We start from the raw sequence: 16,044 nt of genomic DNA on the forward strand, positions 1-16,044 counted from the left end.
TCTCAATGGAATAGGACACCGCAAAGGCTCCAAGAAAAACCCACAACGTTTAGCATAATCCAAATCCATCAGATTCAGGGCAGCGCCCGAATCCACAAACGCCATGACAGAAAACGACGACAAAGAGCATATCAAGGTAATGGACAGAAGGAATTTGGACTGTACAGTACCAATGATGGCAGACCTAGCGGACCGCTTAGTGCGCTTAGGACAATCAGAAATAGCATGAGTGGAATCACCACAGTAGAAACACAGACCATTCAGACGTCTGTATTCCTGCCGTTCAACTCTAGTCATAGTCCTATCGCACTGCATAGACTCAGGTTTAACCTCAGGCAGTACCGCCAAATGGTGCACAGATTTACGCTCGCGCAAGCGTCGACCGATCTGAATGGCCAAAGACAAAGACTCATTCAAACCAGCAGGCATAGGAAATCCCACCATGACATCCTTAAGAGCCTCAGAGAGACCCTTTCTGAACAAAGCTGCCAGCGCAGATTCATTCCACTGAGTGAGTACTGACCATTTCCTAAATTTCTGACAATATACTTCTATATCATCCTGACCCTGGCACAAAGCCAGCAAATTTTTCTCAGCCTGATCCACTGAATTAGGCTCATCGTACAGCAATCCGAGCTCCAGGAAAAACGCATCGACACTACTCAATGCAGGGTCTCCTGGCGCAAGAGAAAATGCCCAGTCTTGAGGGTCGCCGCGCAAAAAAGAAATAATAATCAAAACCTGTTGAATAGGATCACCAGAAGAATGAGGTTTCAAGGCCAGAAATAGATTACAATTATTTTTGAAACTTAGAAACTTAGTTCTATCCCCAAAAAACAAATCAGGAATAGGAATTCTTGGTTCTAACATAGATTTCTGATCAATAGTATCTTGAATTTTTTGTACATTTATAACGAGATTATCCATTGAAGAGCACAGACCCTGAATATCCATGTCCACACCTGTGTCCAGAATCACCCAAATGTCTAGGGGAAAAAAAAAAAAAGTGAACACAGAGCAGAAAAAAAAAAAAAATGATGTCAGAACTTTTTCTTTCCCTCTATTGAGAATCATTAGTTGGCTCCTTGTACTGTTATGTTTGCTAATGACAGGTGTTATGAAGGCAATCCAGAAACACAGTGTGCTTAGCGATCAGAGCGCACACAGTGATCTGACAAATACCCAAAAATACAAGAACGAGCTCTGAGACGTGGAAACTCTGTAGACTGCACACCTGATCCTATCCTAAACACAACTAAAAGCGGCTGTGGATTGCGCCTAACAACTACCTAGGCAACTCGGCACAGCCTAAGAAACTAGCTAGCCTGAAGATAGAAAAATAGGCCTGACTTGCCCCAGAGAAATTCCCCAAAGGAAAAGGCAGCCCCCCACATATAATGACTGTGAGTAAGATGAAAAGACAAAACGTAGGGATGAAATAGATTCAGCAAAGTGGGGCCCGATATTCTAGGACAGAGCGAGGACAGTAAAGCGAACTTTGCAGTCTACAAAAAACCCTAAAGCAAAACCACGCAAAGGGGGCAAAAAAAAACCACCGTGCCGAACTAACGGCACGGCGGTACACCCTTTGCGTCTCAGAGCTTCCAGCAAAACAAAAGACAAGCTGGACAGAAAAAAAGCAACAAAAAAAAACAAAAAGCACTTAGCTATACAGAGCAGCAGGTCACAGGAACAATCAGGAGAAGCTCAGATCCAACACAAACATTGACAAGGAGCAAGGATAGCAGCATCAGGCGGAGTTAAGTAATGAAGCAGTTAACGAGCTCACCAGAACACCTGAGGGAGGAAGCTCAGAAGCTGCAGTACCACTTGTGACCACAGGAGTGAATTCAGCCACAGAATTCACAACACCACCCCCCGTGCTCCGATGCCACCCCCCCCGTGCTCCGACGCCCCACCCGTGCCCTCATCCCCCCCCCCTTATACTTACCCGGCCTCCCGGTGTCCGTCCGGCCGTCTTCTCCCTGGGCGTCGCCATTTTGCAAAATGGCGGGCGCATAGGCAGTGCGCCCGCCGAATCTGCCGGCCGGCAGATTCGTTCCAAAGTGCATTTTGATCACTGAGATATAACCTCAGTGATCAAAATAAAAAAAATAGTAAATGACCCCCCCTCCCCTTTATCACCCCCATAGGTAGGGACAATAAAAAAATAAAGAATTTTTTTTTTTCCCACTAAGGTTAGAATAGGGTTAGGGTTAGGGGTAGGGTTAGGGTATTTTCAGCCATTTTAACCCTAAAAAACTTCCTAGAAAACACAGACTCTGCATAGAAAACTGCATAAAAAACGCACTAAAAAACGCATCAAAAAACGCACCAAAAAAAGGCAACAAAAAAAGGACCTGCGCTTTCTGCCAAGAGCTGCGGTATTTAGTGCAGAAAAAACAGCAGGGAAATCAGGAACGTGTGAACATAGCCTTACTAAGGCCATGTTCACACGTTCCTGATTTCCCTGCTGTTTTTTCTGCACTAAAAACCGCAGCTCTTGGCAGAAAACGCAGGTGCGTTTTTTGGTGCGTTTTTTGGTGCGTTTTTTGATGCAGTTTTTGATGCAGTTTTTGATGCAGTTTTCTCTGCAGAGTCTGTGTGTTTTCTAGGAAGTTTTTTTAGGGTTAAAATGGCTGAAAATACCCTAACCCTACCCCTAACCCTACCCCTAAACCTAACCCTACCCCTAACTCACTGTAGTGGGGGGGGGGGGGAATTCTTTATTTTATTATTGTTACTACCTATGGGGGTGATAAAGGGGGGGGAGGGCATTTACCTTTTTTTTTTTTTTGATCACTGTGAGGTTATCACAGTGATCAAAATGTGCCTGGAACGAATCTGCCGGCCGGCAGATTCGGCGGGCGCACTGCGCATGCGCCCGCCATTTTGGAAGATGGCGGCGCCCAGGGAGAAGACGGCCGGACGGACACCAGGAGGCCCGGTAAGTATAAGGAAGGGGAGATTAGGGCACGGGGGGACAGCCACACTCCGCCCACGCACTTCCTGCAGCAGCGGTTCTGCACCACAAACCGCAGAAAACCCGCAGATATTTTTTTCGTCTGCGGGTTTTACTGCGGGTTTGACCTTACAATGGAGGTCAATGGGTGCAGAACCGCTGCAGTTCCGCAAAAAGAAGTGACATTGTACTTCTTTTTTACCGCAGCTATTCAGCGCGGCTTTTTTCGGGATTTTCCGCAATGTGGGCACAGCAGTTCCCGTTTTCTATAGGGTACATTGTAATGTACCCTGCATGGAAAACTGCTGCGGACCCGCAGCGGCAAAATCGTGGCGGCTCCGCATTAAAAAAAGGATTGTGTGAACATGGCCTAATAGTACACATTAAGATATATATATATATATATATATATATATATATATATATATATATATATATATATATATATATATATATATATATATATATATATATATATATATATATATATATATATATATATATATGTGTGTATATATATAATTGTCTAAGGGTTTTTCTGTCTGTCCTGGAAATCTCGCGTCCGATTGGTCCAATCAGCGACAGCCCACAGCATGGCGACGATGATGTCATGAAGGTTGCCTCGACCAATCAGCGACGGGCACAGTCTGCCGCGAATTCGCCTCGACCAATCAGCGACGGGCACAGTATCGACGTAGATGTCATAATGGTTGCCATGGCGACGATGATGTCATAAAGGTTGCCTCGACCAATCAGCGACGGGCACAGTCTGCCGCGAATTCTGGAATCATCATTGTCCATATACTACATGCATATTCTAGAATACCCGATGCGTTAAGAGTCAATAGAGATGAGATGGCACTTGTTATATATACCGTATATACTCGAGTATAAGCCGACCCGAGTATAAGCCGACCCCCCTAATTTTGCCACAAAAAACTGGGAAAACTTATTGACTCGAGTATAAGCCTAGGGTGGAAATGCAGCATTTACCGGTGAATTTCAAAAATAAAAATAGATCATTATTTCCCCATAGCTGTGCCATATAGTGCTCTGCACCGTTCATATTTCCCCATAGGTGTGAACCATATAGTGCTCTGCACCGTTCATTATGCCCCCTAGCTGTGCCATATACGGTGCTCTGCACCGTTCATTGTGCCCCATAGCTGTGCCATATACGGTGCTCTGCACCGTTCACTGTGCCCCATAGCTGTGCCATATACGGTGCTCTGCACCGTTCACTGTGCCCCATAGCTGTGCTGTGCCATATACGGTGCTCTGCACCGTTCACTGTGCCCCATACATAGCTGTGCTGTGCCATATACGGTGCTCTGCACCGTTCACTGTGCCCCATACATAGCTGTGCTGTGCCATATACGGTGCTCTGCACCGTTCACTGTGCCCTATAGCTGTGCTGTGCCATATACGGTGCTCTGCACTGTTCACTGTGCCCCATAGCTGTGCTGTGCCATATACGGTGCTCTGCACCGTTCACTGTGCCCCATAGCTGTGCTGTGCCATATACGGTGCTCTGCACCGTTCACTGTGCCCCATAGCTGTGCTGTGCCATATACGGTGCTCTGCACCGTTCACTGTGCCCCATAGCTGTGCTGTGCCATATACGGTGCTCTGCACCGTTCACTGTGCCCCATAGCTGTGCTGTGCCATATACGGTGCTCTGCACCGTTCACTGTGCCCCATAGCTGTGCTGTGCCATATACGGTGCTCTGCACCGTTCACTGTGCCCCATACATAGCTGTGCTGTGCCATATACGGTGCTCTGCACCGTTCACTGTGCCCCATAGCTGTGCTGTGCCATATACGGTGCTCTGCACCGTTCACTGTGCCCCATAGCTGTGCTGTGCCATATACGGTGCTCTGCACCGTTCACTGTGCCCCATACATAGCTGTGCTGTGCCATATACGGTGCTCTGCACCGTTCATTGTGCCCCATAGCTGTGCTGTGCCATATACGGTGCTCTGCACCGTTCACTGTGCCCCATAGATGTTCCACATAAATTTGTGCCGCCGCTGCCGCAATAAAGAAAAAAAAACACATACTCACCTCCCTTGATTGCAGCTCCCGGCGTCTCGTTCCGGCGCCTCCATCTTCCCGGCGTCTCTGCTCTGACTGATCAGGCAGAGGGCGCCGCGCACACTATATGCGTCATCGCGCCCTCTGCCTGAACAGTCAGAGAGCAGAGACGCCGGGAAGATGGAGGCGCCGGCCGGGAAGATGGATCGGCGCCCGGCGGCTGGAACGAGGACAGGTGAATATGCTATACTCACCTAGTCCTGGCGATCCTCGCGCTGTCCCCTCCTGTCTTCGGTGCCGCAGCTTCTTTCTCTATCAGCGGTCACCGGCACCGCTGATTAGAGGAATGAATAAGCGGCTCCGCCCCTATGGGAGGTGGAGCCGCTTATTCATTTCTGTAATGAGCGGTCCCACGTGACCGCTGAAGAGAGGAAGAAACTGCAGCGCCGAAGCCCGTGGGACGGCAGGGACAGCGCGAGGATCGCTGGGACTAGGTAAGTATACCCCAGCGCCCTCACCCCCTCACCCGCCGACCCCACCGCTACCGTGACTCGAGTATAAGCCGAGGGGGGCACTTTCAGCCCAAAAATTTGGGCTGAAAATCTCGGCTTATACTCGAGTATATACGGTACATATATACAGGTCCTTCTCAAAAAATTAGCATATAGTGTTAAATTTCATTATTTACCATAATGTAATGATTACAATTAAACTTTCATATATTATAGATTCATTATCCACCAACTGAAATTTGTCAGGTCTTTAATTGTTTTAATACTGATGATTTTGGCATACAACTCCTGATAACCCAAAAAACCTGTCTCAATAAATTAGCATATTTCACCCATCCAATCAAATAAAAGTGTTTTTTAATAACAAACAAAAAAACCAACAAATAATAATGTTCAGTTATGCACTCAATACTTGGTCGGGAATCCTTTGGCAGAAATGACTGCTTCAATGCCGCGTGGCATGGAGGCAATCAGCCTGTGACACTGCTGAGATGTTATGGAGGCCCAGGATGCTTCAATAGCGGCCTTAAGCTCATCCAGAGTGTTGGGTCTTGCGTCTCTCAACTTTCTCTTCACAATATCCCACAGATTCTCTATGGGGTTCAGGTCAGGAGAGTTGACAGGCCAATTGAGCACAGTAATACCATGGTCAGTAAACCATTTACCAGTGGTTTTGGCACTGTGAGCAGGTGCCAGGTCGTGCTGAAAAATGAAATCTTCATCTCCATAAAGCATTTCAGCCGATGGAAGCATGAAGTGCTCCAAAATCTCCTGATAGCTAGCTGCATTGACCCTGCCCTTGATGAAACACAGTGGACCAACACCAGCAGCTGACATGGCACCCCACACCATCACTGACTGTGGGTACTTGACACTGGACTTCAGGCATTTTGGCATTTCCTTCTCCCCAGTCTTCCTCCAGACTCTGGCACCTTGATTTCCGAATGACATGCAAAATTTGCTTTCATCAGAAAAAAGTACTTGGGACCACTTAGCAACAGTCCAGTGCTGCTTCTCTGTAGCCCAGGTCAGGCACCTCTGCCGCTGTTTATGGTTCAAAAGTGGCTTTACCTGGGGAATGCGGCACCTGTAGCCCATTTCCTGCACACGCCTGTGCACGGTGGCTCTGGATGTTTCCACTTCTCCACAATCTTCCTCAGGGTCCGGTCTCCTCTTCTCGTTGTACAGCGTTTTCTGCCACATTGTTTCCTTCCAACAGACTTACCATTGAGGTGCCTTGATACAGCACTCTGGGAACAGCCTATTTGTTGAGAAATTTCTTTCTGGGTCTTACCCTCTTGCTTAAGGGTGTCAATGATGGCCTTCTTGACATCTGTCAGGTCGCTAGTCTTACCCATGATGGGGGTTTTGAGTAATGAACCAGGCAGGGAGTTTATAAAAGCCTCAGGTATCTTTTGCATGTGTTTAGAGTTAATTAGTTGATTCAGAAGATTAGGGTAATAGGTCGTTTAGAGCAGAGGTCCCCAACCACCGGTCCGCGGACCAGGACCGGGCCGTTGAGGTTTTTCAGCCGGTCCGCGGCGCCGCTGACAGCTAGCTTCGCGGCCCTGCGCCTGGTCAGAGCACGCTCTGTGACAGCTCGCAGCTCCCGGCAGAGAACATTATGCAGGACGGGGCGGGGCGTCAGGCGGGTCTTAGTGACGCAGCCCTCCTGCGCAGCATGGTGTGTTCCTGATGGGGTGGGGCGGCAGGCTCTCCTCACTGACACGCCCAGTGGCGTATCTAGGGGGGGGGGGGCAGCCGGGGCATTTGCCCCGGGCGCAGCCGGCAGGGAGGGGCGCAGTCGGGCCGCCTCATTCGGCGGTCCGCAGTGTCTCCCTCGGCGGCTGCATTCTGCCGCCCCCGGTCAGGGAGTCAGCTGTTCTCTGTGCCGACTGTCAAGCTGACAGCCGGCACAGAGAAGCTGCAGAGCACCGGCTCCCAACGTGTGCAGAGGTGGAGGGGAGCCCCTGCAGGGTGGCTGCGACGGGCAGGGAGAAATCCCCGCAGCTCCGTTGCCCAGCGATCTGTCTTCCTGCTTCCTCTCACACAGACGCGCCGCTGGATGACGTCATCATTCAGCGGCCGGCTGTGTCAGAGGAAGGCAATGAGATGCTGTGGTAGAGTGCGAGGAGAGGTGAGAGGGGTGTGTGAATGTGTGTGTGAGAATGTGTGTGCGAGAATGTGTGTGTGTGTGAGAATGTGTGTGTGTGAATGTGTTTGTGAATGTGTGTGTGTGAGAATGTGTGTGTGTGAATGTGTGTGTGTGTGAGAATGTGTGTGTGTGAGTGTGTGTGTGTGTGTGTGAGAATGTGTGTGTGTGTGAGAATGTGTGTGTGTGTGTGTGTGAGAATGTGTGTGTGTGTGAATGTGTGTGTGAGAATGTGTGTGTGTGAGAATGTGTGTGTGTGTGTGAGAATGTGTGTGTGTGAGAATGTGTGTGTGTGTGAATGTGTGTGTGTGTGTGAATGTGTGTGTGTGTGAGAGTGTGTGTGTGAATGTGTGTGTGAGAATGTGTGTGTGTGTGTGTGTGTGTGTGTGTGAGAATCTGTGTGTGTGAGAATGTGTGTGTGTATGTGTGTGTGAATGTGTGTGTGTGTGAATGTGTGTGTGTGAATGTGTGTGTGAGAATGTGTGTGTGAGAATGTGTGAATCACATTCTCATTATAAATGTCATAATTACATGATAAGTATGCACTAAGCTCCACCCCTCCATAACCCCACCCCCATATGACCAGAGCCCCACCCCCACCCCACCGGGCCATGGAAAACTGGTCTTGCTTAAAGCCGGTCCCTGGTGCAAAAAAGGTTGGGGACCTCTGGTTTAGAGAACCTTTTCTTGATATGCTAATTTATTGAGACAGGTTTTTTGGGTTATCAGGAGTTGTATGCCAAAATCATCAGTATTAAAACAATAAAAGACCTGACAAATTTCAGTTGGTGAATAATGAATCTATAATATATGAAAGTTTAATTGTAATCATTACATTATGGTAAATAATGAAATTTAACACTATATGCTAATTTTTTGAGAAGGACCTGTATATATATATATATATATATATATATATATATATATATATATATATATATATATATATATATATATGACAAGGGCCATCTCCTCTCTATTGACTGGTGGTCGGACACCGGCCGAAATGGGAAAATCACTGCGGGACTCGCATATATCAGACATTTATGGCATATTCTTTGGACATGTCACAAGGGTCTCATGAAACAAATCCCTTTAAACTGGTTTTACTTGGGAGCAAATAATGTCTAAAGGTACCGTCACATTAGGCAACTTACCAACGAGAACGACAGCGATCCGTGACGTTGCAGCGTCCTGGATAGCGATCTCGTTGTGTTTGACACGCAGCAGCGATCAGGATCCTGCTGTGACATCGCTGGTCGTAGCTGAAAGTCCGGAACTTTATTTGGTCGTCAGGTCGGCGTGATTCGTCATGTTTGACAGCAAAAGCAACGATGCCTGCAATGGTTTTTCATGGAGCGAACAACCAGCGAGAACGATAAGTACGTCACTGGATCGCTCCTGCATCGTTCAGCTGTTACAGTGTTTGACGTCTCCTAGCGACCTAAACAGCGACGCTGCAGCGATCGATCGGCATCGCTGTCTATATCGCTGCAGCGTCGCTTAATGTGACGGTACCTTAAGTTTCTTATTTTAAATCAGCAAAAAAAAACTAACTCATGGGCCATGGACGTGCTGAAATCATTAATATTCATTTGCACACAATCTAGTTCTCTGTCTGTGAGTGTAACAAGTGCAGACGCATTAACACCACTTACGTTGTCAGTATAAACGCCCCGTCCGTGCATCTGTCCAGAGCTTTCCGTGCTGGGGGCTTTGCTGCAAACTCCACAAACCCCTTGCCCGTAGCTCTGCCACGATCATCAACTATGACAACTGCTCTCTCAACTGGGCCGAACATGGAGAAAGCTTCTTCAAGGAGCTCATTTGAAACCACAGTAGACAGATTTTTAACAGTCAATGCTGCGCCATGGGTAGCAAAACGAATCCGGAGTGGTCTGTTTTTGAGCATCATACCATCAAGCTCACCTTTCGCTATTTCAGCAAGTGTTCTAGATTCCTGAAATAAAATACAATTAAAAAAACGTAAATAACGTACAGTAATTGGTGCGACAACTGCTGGTCAAAAACTTTGGGTCCACGAATACCTTCCTATTTTTTTTTTGTGTTGACTCGCATAAAATCAGTCTATGGAAATATTAACTCAATGCATCGAATGACAGCACACCATGAATAGCCTGGTGTTTAATCCGGGGAAAACATGCCGTTCCCCAAGTGAAGAGTTATGTAACAAATACACGGCCATACTCCCCTACCGACACCTATCTGCATCCAGTACATGTGGCTTCATGGTCTATTCAGAAACTAGAAGATGGCACCGGTCCACCAGCTGTCGATTGACTGTAGCGGTCAGGCAACGGAGTAGCATGTCTTGCAACATTCAATGACGCAACGCACCCACAGGCCGCCCGGCTAGTGTAAATGTGACATCAGCGATTCTTGACTCCTCGCACATCTAGGAGTAGCGTGTGCTGGATCCAAGCGGGTCTTGGTAGGCGTGTAAGACTGGGCTTGTTATTTTTACAAATGCCGTCCCCCAAAGTATTCTTATGCCCATACAACTCCTTTAAATAAGTTAGAAGGGGATATTGCCATTTGATTTTGGGGTCTACTTCCGATGACTACAGGCTGGATATAGGACTCCCATAAATCTGATAGGTCCTCAATATCTTGATCATTGGCAACTATTTAGGCCAGCCCCCATCTGTGTCACAGATTCATTGAGAAAAAATGGAGGCTGGAATATAGCGCACTGAAATAGCAGTCAGCTGGCCCCGTTCTCATACCACTCTGTGACCGACTCATGGATTGGATATGAGATCATAGCCATGAACAAGAATAGGTAATTACCTATTGATATAGACAGCCGACCAGCCACCTTCATACTAGGCTTTGATCACGTGTCATCATAAGAAACATTGCCGGTCCCATACAGAATCCGAAAGACATGCAAGGACCGTACGTTTTAGCTGAAGATTGAGGCGACCTTCAGACCGGATGTATACTAGCACGTTGCAGAACTTACTAATTTAAAACATATTTAAGCTACATTTTGGAGCTTGGAGACCCCATCTAACAAGATTATGAAAAAAGGAGCAGGAAGTTACCAATCAGATTTGCTCACAAAGGAAATCAAACTAAATGTATTGCTCAAAATAAATCCTACAGCTTTATTAAACTCACCTGATGACACACTCCATCAGTATTGTCTTTTTAAATTTCTGAGGTCCCCCCCCACCTCAAGGGTATGTGGACACGACATCTTTTAGGCAGATTCTACTTGAAAAAACACCCCATAAATTTAACAGTGCACAGAAATGTCAAAACTATCTTGCTGTGCACACGTTGCTTCTTATCGGTAAACCTAAAGCGGTTAAAAGACGTGACATAGGCTTTAGAAATCATTTAATGAAGTGACATGCCAGGAAGCCACCAGCTCACGGTACTTAACAGCATAAAGCCCTGACGCCGGCAGCAGGGTTGCCGGAAAGGGCGGTGGCAGGGTTGCCGGAAAGGGCGGTGGCAGGGTTGCCGGAAAGAACAGCAGCAGGGTCGCCAGCAAGGACGGCGGCAGGGTCGCCAGCAAGGACAGCGGCAGGGTCATTGTGTGATGAATGTGGATCACCGAGCCAAGCTATGTTCTGAACTCCTGACGTATGTTGACGTGTAGAAATGTTATCCTTTCCTGAAATAAGCAGTGTGTGCAGCTTATATACAGTTCACATTATGCACATATTTTTCCACATCGATTATTAAGCATAATGGGTAAAAAAAAAATTTAAAAAAAGGCAGTAAAAGCGTTTAAAGAAGCACAACAAATGAAAATGCAAAATGTGGATGAAATTATGGAAATACCGTATTCATTTTTCTGCTGCTAGACCGCTGCATTAAAAAAAAAAAAAAAAATGCAGGAGAAATGCTACGTCTGAACATAATCCTATGTACAACAGTGCATAGGCATCCACCTCAATTCAGTGTACAAAAACTGTTGTTATCCCGAGATGCTGGTCACCATGGAGATGCCAAAAAATTTCTGCAATTGGAACATACAGGGGGTTGGACAAAATAATGGAAACACCAAAAGTTAGTTTAATATGGTGTAGGTCCACCTATAGCAGCGATTACAGCCTTAATTCTCCGAGGAATGGATTCATACAAGCTGTGAATTGTTTCCAAAGGAATTTTAGCCCATTCTGCAGTTAAAACACCCTCCAGTTCTTTGAGCGACGATGGCGGTGGAAATCGACGTCTAAACTTGAATCTCTAAAATCGACCATAAATGCTCAATAATGTTGAGGTCCGGGGATTGTGGGGGCCAGATGAGATGCTCAACTTCATTAGAATGTTCCTCGTGCCATGCTTTAACGATTCTAGCTGTATGAATTGGTGCATTATCATCCTGAAAGATGGCGTTCCCCTCCGGGAACAGTACTTGAACCATTGGATGCACTTGGTCGCCCAAAATGCCTAAATAATCTCGGCTGTTAATTCTTCCAAGAAGGGATATCATTGGCCCAGCGGATCTCCATGAAATAGCACCCCAGATCATCACAGAACCTCCACCATGTTTTACGGTTGGGAGAAGGCAGTCTGAATGGAATGCTTCTTTCGGCTGTCTCCAAACGTACACTCAGCCGGAAGTCAGAAATAGGGTAAACGATGATTCGTCTGAGAATATCACGTTTCCACTGCTCAAGGGACCAATTCTGGAGGTTTCTACACCACTCTAAATGCTTGGAAACATTTGTCATGGAGAGCAGCGGTTTTCTAATTGCAGCTCTTCGGAGGAATCCCGATTTGTGCAGCTTCAGACTAACAGTTTTCGTGGAAACTGGATTATGTAGGTGTTCATTGAGCTCAGCAGTGATTTTCGGAGCCGTGGTCTTGCGATCCTCTCTCACAATTCACTTTAGAGTCCGACGGTCTCTAAACCTTGACTTTCGGCCGGACCTGTGCTTTGCTGCGGACGTTTTTCCTTCTCTTTCAAACGCAGTCAATACTTTGGAGACGGTACCTCTTGACACGCCAAGCATTCAGGCACTTTCTGTTACACTAGCACCAGCCATACGAGCACCAACAATTTGGCCTCTTTGGAAATCCGAGAGGTCTGCCATTGGTATCAGGTTCTCATCAATGTTCTTACAATTATGCAAAACAGTTAATTTACATACACATCACATAACACAAATAATCAACTACAAAACATTACCGTATGTCACTGTTTGCATGTTTATCACGTTCGAAGATTATGATGCCAAAACGTTAGGTGTTTCCATTATTTTGTCCAACCCCTGTATTTAGCAGCTAAGCAATCACTTTTTTTTATGTTTTGCAACAATCCTTATGAACATTTATATGTGCCAATTTCCGCCTGACAATGCACCAATGACAAGCGCAGATCGGCCAATCAATGACAACCCACCAAGGAACAATGATGGGACAGCGGTGACATACACAACCCTCCTGTCCCATTGGTGTCAGCAGATGTCGGTTATCTTTTCACCGATTTTCTTGCTCATAAAAGATCGATTTGCTCATCTGACATGTGACCGTCAGCGTGTTCACACCTTCGGATAATGCTCGTTTGGTGATCATAACATTAGTTCAAACATTTTTAATGCTCTTCTACTATATAATTGTCTACGGGTCACTTCCGTCTTTCTGTCACGGATATTCATTGGTCGCGGCCTCTGTCATGGAAATCCAAGACGCTGATTGGTCGTGCCAAAATGCCCACGACCAATCAGCGATGGCCATAGTCTGGCAGCGAAATGGTCACTGCTTTACTGCCCTGCTGTCAGCGATGAGCGCTCACACAGGGTTAATGCCAGAGTTAATGGACCGCGGTGTAACGCACTCCGTTAACACAGCTATTAACCCGTGTGACCAACTTTTTACTATTGATGCTGCGTATGGAGCATCAATAGTAAAAAGATGTAATGTTAAAAAATAATAAAAAAACAAAAAACCTGCTATTCTCACCTTCCGTAGTCCGCCCAGGCGCGCGCGGCTGCCGCCAGCTTCCGTTCCCAGAGATGCATTGCGAAATTACCCAGATGACTTAGCGGTCTCGCGAGACCACTAAGTCATCTGGGAAATTTCGTAATGCATCCTGGTAACACAAGATGGCGGCAGCCGCGTGCATCGGCACAGCTTCGCTTGACGCCGGAGGGTGAGTATAACACTTTTTTTTTTAATTTTTTTATAACAGGGTATAGTGCCCACACTGCTATATACTACGTGGGCTGTGATATATACCGCATGGCTGCTATATACTACCTGGCCAGTGTTAGATACTATGTGGGATGTGTTATATACTGCGTGGGCTGTGCTATATATTACGTGGCCAGTGTTATATACTGCGTGGCCTGTGTTATATACTACGTCGTTTGTCTTATATACTACGTGGCTGCTATATACTGTGTGGGCTGTGTTATATACCGCGTGGCTGCTATATACTACCTGGCCAGTGTTAGATACTATGTGGCCAGTGTTATATACTGCGTGGTCTGTGTTATATACTACGTCGCCAGTCTTATATACTACGTGGCTGCTATATACTGCGTGGGCTGTGTTATATAGTATGTGGGCTGTGTTATATAGTATGTGGGCTGTGCTATATATTATGTGGCCAGTGTTATATACTGTTTGGGCTGTTATATAATACATTGCCTGTGTAATATACTGCGTGGCTGCTATGTACTGTGTGGGCTGTGTTATATACTGCGTGGCCTGTATTAACGCACCGGGTATTCTACAATATGTATCTATGTATGTACAGTTGTGGCCAAAAGTATTGACACCCCTGCAATTCTGTAAGATAATACTCAGTTTCTTCCTGAAAATGATTGCAATCACAAATTCTTTGGTGTTATCTTCATTTAATTTTTCTTAAATGAAAAACACAAAAGAGAATGAAGCAAAACATTGATCATTTCACACAAAACTCCAAAAATGGGCCAGGCAAAAGTATTGGCACCCTCAGCCTAATACTTGGTTGCACAACCTTTAGCCAAAATAACTGCGACCAACCGCTTCCGGTAACCATCAATGAGTTTCTTACAATGCTCTGCTGGAATTTTAGACCATTCTTCTTTGGCAAACTGCTCCAGGTCCCTGATATTTGAAGGGTGCCTTCTCCAAACTGCCATTTTTAGATCTCTCCACAGGTGTTCTATGGGATTCAGGTCTGGACTCATTGCTGGCCACCTTAGAAGTCTCCAGTGCTTTCTCTCAAACCATTTTCTAGTGCTTTTTGAAGTGTGTTTTGGGTCATTGTCCTGCTGGAAGACCCATCACCTCCGAGGGAGACCCAGCTTTCTCACACTGGGCCCTACATTATGCTGCCAAATTTGTTGGTAGTTTTCAGACTTCATAATGCCATGAACACGGTCAAGCAGTCCAATGCCAGAGGCAGCAAAGCAACCCCAAAACATCAGGGAACCTCCGCCATATTTGACTGTAGGGACCGTGTTCTTTTCTTTGAATGCCTCTTTTTTTCTCCTGTAAACTCTATGTTGATGCCCTTGCCCAAAAAGCTCTACTTTTGTCTCATCTGACCAGAGAACATTCTTCCCAAAGTTTTAGGCTTTTTCAGGTAAGTTTTGGCAAACTCCAGCCTGGCTTTTTTATGTCTCGGGGTAAGAAGTGGGGTCTTCCTGGGTCTCCTACCATACAGTCCCTTTTCATTCAGACGCAGACGGATAGTACGGGTTGACACTGTTGTACTCTCGGACTGCAGGGCAGCTTGAACTTGTTTGGATGTTAGTCGAGGTTCTTTATCCAACATCCGCACAATCTTGCGTTTCCAGCTCAAAAAAAAAAAAACACAAAAATGCTACATGTGAACTAGCCCTATGCACCACCACTACTCTTTGGCAATTTGCATAACAAACCCTTTAAGGAACAGTAAAATGAATCTGTCACCAGGTTTGTGTCACTTACTGGGCTGCTTGATATTGTTTTTGTAAAATCACTATTATTAGTAAGGGACTATCACTAGAAGACTAGCTGGCCTGCTGCCATGTAGTCCAACTACCTCCCACCACTGATTGGCAGATTTATGTATACACTGAGCATAGGCAGAAATCTGCCAGTCAGTGGTGTGGGCTGAGTTATACAGAATTGCTAGATATTTATTATCCTTTTGCATATAGCAGTATCATATACCCCAGCGCTTTTCAGACCTCGTCATCACTGTCCCCATTGGGGCTCACAATCTACAGTCCCAATAGTATGTCTTTGGCGTGTGGGAGGACATCAGAGAATCCGGAGGAAACCCACACAAATATGAAGACAAACGTTTGCAATCAAAACGGCAGCACCCAGCAAACGGACATCACTGCAATCAGGGTCGCTTTCCCTACAGTATGACACTCTTAGAAGGGGTATCAAAAACCTGGCGACAGATTCAATTAAAAGG

General features: G+C 46.2%; 1 protein-coding gene across 4 annotated transcripts in view; it reads right to left on the bottom strand.

Annotated features, from left to right (window-relative positions):
- PSPC1 (paraspeckle component 1) overlaps positions 1 to 16,044 on the bottom strand; it is a 159,246-nt gene that overhangs the window by 136,327 nt on the left and 6,875 nt on the right. For all 4 annotated transcript variants that reach the window (XM_069759094.1, XM_069759092.1, XM_069759091.1 and 1 more), the window contains exon 2: positions 9,320 to 9,621. In XM_069759094.1, coding sequence (XP_069615195.1) covers positions 9,320 to 9,621 — 302 coding nt within the window. The remainder of the gene's footprint in view (positions 1 to 9,319; positions 9,622 to 16,044) is intronic.

The sequence above is a fragment of the Ranitomeya imitator genome, chromosome 3 (assembly GCF_032444005.1).
Source record: "Ranitomeya imitator isolate aRanImi1 chromosome 3, aRanImi1.pri, whole genome shotgun sequence".
NCBI lineage: Eukaryota > Metazoa > Chordata > Amphibia > Anura > Dendrobatidae > Ranitomeya > Ranitomeya imitator.